The sequence below is a fragment of the Xiphophorus maculatus genome, chromosome 23 (assembly GCF_002775205.1).
Source record: "Xiphophorus maculatus strain JP 163 A chromosome 23, X_maculatus-5.0-male, whole genome shotgun sequence".
Lineage (NCBI taxonomy): Eukaryota > Metazoa > Chordata > Actinopteri > Cyprinodontiformes > Poeciliidae > Xiphophorus > Xiphophorus maculatus.
In genome coordinates this window covers 16,944,916-16,948,886 of record NC_036465.1, presented here as the reverse complement: position 1 = coordinate 16,948,886, position 3,971 = coordinate 16,944,916, and the positions used below count along the sequence as shown (strand labels likewise).

General features: G+C 39.4%; 1 protein-coding gene across 1 annotated transcript; it reads left to right on the top strand.

Annotated features, from left to right (window-relative positions):
- The first annotated feature begins 264 nt into the window (after nucleotides 1-264).
- LOC102228870 (protocadherin alpha-3-like) lies at nucleotides 265-2,913 on the top strand. Its single transcript, XM_023329071.1, has 2 exons — nucleotides 265-2,800; nucleotides 2,901-2,913. The coding sequence occupies exons 1-2, from the start codon at nucleotides 423-425 to the stop codon at nucleotides 2,911-2,913; spliced, it is 2,391 nt and encodes a 796-aa protein (XP_023184839.1). The 5' UTR covers nucleotides 265-422.
- The last annotated feature ends 1,058 nt before the right edge of the window (nucleotides 2,914-3,971 follow it).

Genomic DNA, 3,971 nt, shown 5'->3' with positions numbered 1-3,971 from the left:
TAAGAGTTTAAAGTCTTTCATAACATTGTTGCAAATCTCACTTGTTGAGTTATTGTTATTCCTTTCCACAAAGAGACCCGGTAGCATTTGTTTTGGTATTAGATTGAATGTCCATTCCGGATGCGAGTGGTAAAGTAAACGAACAACCTGGTGTCCTGTATTGTATTTCCGTTGCCACTTGGTGTCAGTGTGGCCTTGACCATTTTTGTGCGCCTTGTTTTAAAAGGCTCTTCCTCGTTTGTGTCGAAATATTAAACAGAAGTGGTGTGCGGACGAAATGTTCGTCGCAGCAGGGTTTCTTTTTAAAAACTGAAGATAGCAAGCCCTTTTTACGCAGAAATCTTTAAAACGACATTCAGAATGCTGTTGTAACGAGAAAGCCTCCGTGAAAATCGGATATCTGTGTTAATTTCTAAAGAAATATGTCACATATTCGTTTCGCAATGACAGAAGGAAGACAAAGGCGCCGGCTGAGCTGTTGGTGGTGTGCGGGGATTTTTCTGCTGTGCTCCGTGGATATGATTTTGGGTCAACTGAAGTACTCCGTTTCTGAGCATGTCAGTGTCGGATCCGCGGTTGGGAATGTTGGCAAGGATTTGGGATTGGACCTCAACACTTTGACAAGCAGACGATTTCGCATCGTTTCTAACTCCAATCGCTCCCTGTTTGAATTAAATCAGAATAATGGAGTGCTGCACGTTGCGCAAAATATGGATCGGGAAGAGCTCTGTGATGGAACAAAGGTTTGTTTGATAAACCTTAAAATTGTTGTCGAAAGCCCACTGGAAATACATTATGTTAGTGTAGAAATAATTGATATCAATGATCATTCACCGTCTTTTCCTGAAACCGAGCAGCGGCTGGAGATAGCAGAGAACACTCCTCCAGGCACTCATTTCCAAATTCATGCAGCTAGAGACCCTGATTTTGGCATACAGTCAGTTCGACTGTATAGATTAGGTCAAAACGATTACTTCGATATTCAAGTTAAAGAAAGCGAGGAAGACAAAATACCATTTTTGGTGCTTAAAAAGCCTTTAGACCGAGAAGGCAAATCAGAGCATCATTTAGTGCTAACGGCTCTGGACGGGGGCACACCATCACGATCTGGTAAACTTAATTTAACTATAACTGTATTAGATGCAAATGATAATCGTCCTGTGTTCAGCAAAGACATTTATACTGTGTCTTTAAATGAAAACGCTCCTATAGGAACTATCGTAATCAAAGTAAATGCAACAGATTCAGACGAAGGCCTGAATGGTGAAATTGAGTACACCTTTGGAAAAACACAAAAGAAACAGGTGTATGATATATTTGAGTTAGATAGTATCACTGGTGAAATTCGACTAAAAGGAAAAGTTGACTTCGAGGAAACAGAGATATACAAATTAGACTTGCAAGCTTCAGATAAAGGCCAACCGCCCTGGACAGGCGAAAGTAGAGTTGTGATAAAATTAAAAGATTTGAACGATAATAAACCCGAAATTGAAATAACATCATTGTCCAGCCAAATACCAGAGGATTCAAAACCTGGAACTGTTGTCGCGCTTATCAGCGTCAGGGACAGAGATTCAGGCATGAATGGGAAAGTTATTTGTAAAATATCGGATAATGTGCCGTTTGATTTGACACCATCTATTGAAGAGAACATGTTCTCTCTAGTTACAAAGGGGCGTTTAGATCGTGAGGCTGAATCTCATTATGACATCACCATAACTGCTACTGACTCTGGGGAACCCAGACTTTCAGCAGCAAAGACGTTGCAAATTTATGTGTCAGATATTAATGACAACAGGCCAGTTTTCAGTCAGAATCCATTTGAAATCTATCTAGTAGAAAACAATACACCAGGTGTGTCGGTCTTTTCCATAACAGCGTCAGATAAAGATGTGAACGAAAATGCAGCAATAACATACAGCATTAGGAAAAGCGACGGGATTAATGGAGATGTGGCGCATTTTTTTAACATTCATTCCGAAAACGGCGAAATATCTGCATTGAAAAGTTTCGATTTTGAAAGTAGAAAAACTTTCCAGTTCCAAGTTGTCGCCACTGATTCTGGGACTCCGTCACTCAGCAGCAACGTCACAGTGAACGTGTTCATTCTGGATCAGAACGACAACGCTCCAGTCATCCTGTATCCACTCAGCTCTAATGGTTCTGCTGAAGGTGTGGAGGAGATTCCACGCAACGTGAACGCAGGACACTTGGTGACTAAAGTCAGAGCCTATGACGCTGATATAGGATATAATGGCTGGTTGCTGTTTTCACTACAGGAAGTTACTGACCACAGTCTGTTTGGTTTGGACCGCTACACTGGACAGATCAGAACACTTCGCTCATTCACAGAGACAGACGAGGCTGAACATAAACTGGTCATACTGGTCAAGGATAATGGCAACGTTTCACTATCAGCAACAGCTACTGTGATTGTTAAACTGGTGGAACCAAAAGAAGCTTTTGCAGCTTCTGATGTTAAAAGTGCAGCAAAAGACGACGAGGGCAATGATGTGACTTTTTACCTGATGATCACTTTGGGCGCAGTTTCTGTTTTGTTTATCATCAGTATCATCGTGCTGATTGCAATGCAGTGCTCCAAATCCACAGACTATACTTCTAAATATCTCCAAGAGACTAATTATGATGGGACACTTTGTCACAGCATCCAGTACAGATCTGGAGACAAACGCTACATGTTAGTTGGACCCAGGATGAGTATTGGATCTACTATAGTACCTGGAAGTCATGCAAACACACTAGTACTTCCTGACAGGAGGAGAACATCTGAAGAGGTAAGGCAATTATTTTCTTTTAAACGTTTTTTTAACAGAGGTTTGCTTTTTGTCATTGTTGTTGCCAAGGTTTTCACATTTCCCTCCCGTCCCCAATTCTTTTAGCTCGTACTTTTGAAAGACCCTAGGATTTTAGATAAATTGTGTTAGAATTTTTTAATTTCTTCAATAATTTTTTTCTGTTTCTTTTAATGAACATCTTTTCCGCCTCTCTTAGAATTAATGTATAACATCCATTTTTTGTTCTTTTTGAATGGGGTGAACAGAAGACACATTTTTGTTGCGCTTTGCTCTAATGAATGAGTCTATTATCTTACTTTAGAGCATGACAAAAAATATTTATAACATAATTTATATTTATAACTTTGCTGATAATTATAAACATTAGCATAGTTTATAATTATTATTATTATTATTGACAGTATTATTTTCATATATTCAGCATGATTGCTAATCATTCTGAATATATGACAAGTATCACAACGTTTTGCTCACTTTTTACTCATTAACTGTATAGTTTCATGAGATATATCGTTGCAACCCATTCTCACTCCCAACTCGTCATATATTGACGCATCGGACGGTCCGTCCTCGTCACATATTGACGCGCAGGGTACCCCTTTCGCGTCAATATGTGACGCGAGGGGTTTTATGTCTTACCGTAATTTTTGCCCTAAATCTAACCAAATCGTCGGGTTTTGAAGGTTCGGCAGCGGTTTCTAGAACCCTTCGCGTCAATAATCCACCTAAAACATGTGACCTTCCCAAGTCGTCACATATTGACGCGACGCATGGTCAGAAATCGTCCCGACTCGTTAATATATGACGAGTCGGGAGTGAGAATGTGTTGGATATGTGGTAGACATTTTTTAAAAATATAGTAAATCATCCAGTGCCAACGATTACACGACACGTAACCTAATAAATGTACAATAAACAATGAAAACATTTGAAACACATGGGCACAGACGTACAATTGAATTAAATAAATGTCTCTAAACGATAAAAAAAATGCTTAGTGAAAACGATCAAATAGAATTATATGTTACAAGCTTTCGTGAAAAAGTGTCTTGTAATCAGTCCACAAGATGTCAGTATCATATCAGCATAAATTGTTGTGTTATAGTGTTAGCCCTGCCCATTGAATGGAGGCTCTCTTTCAAGTGAAGAGTAAAG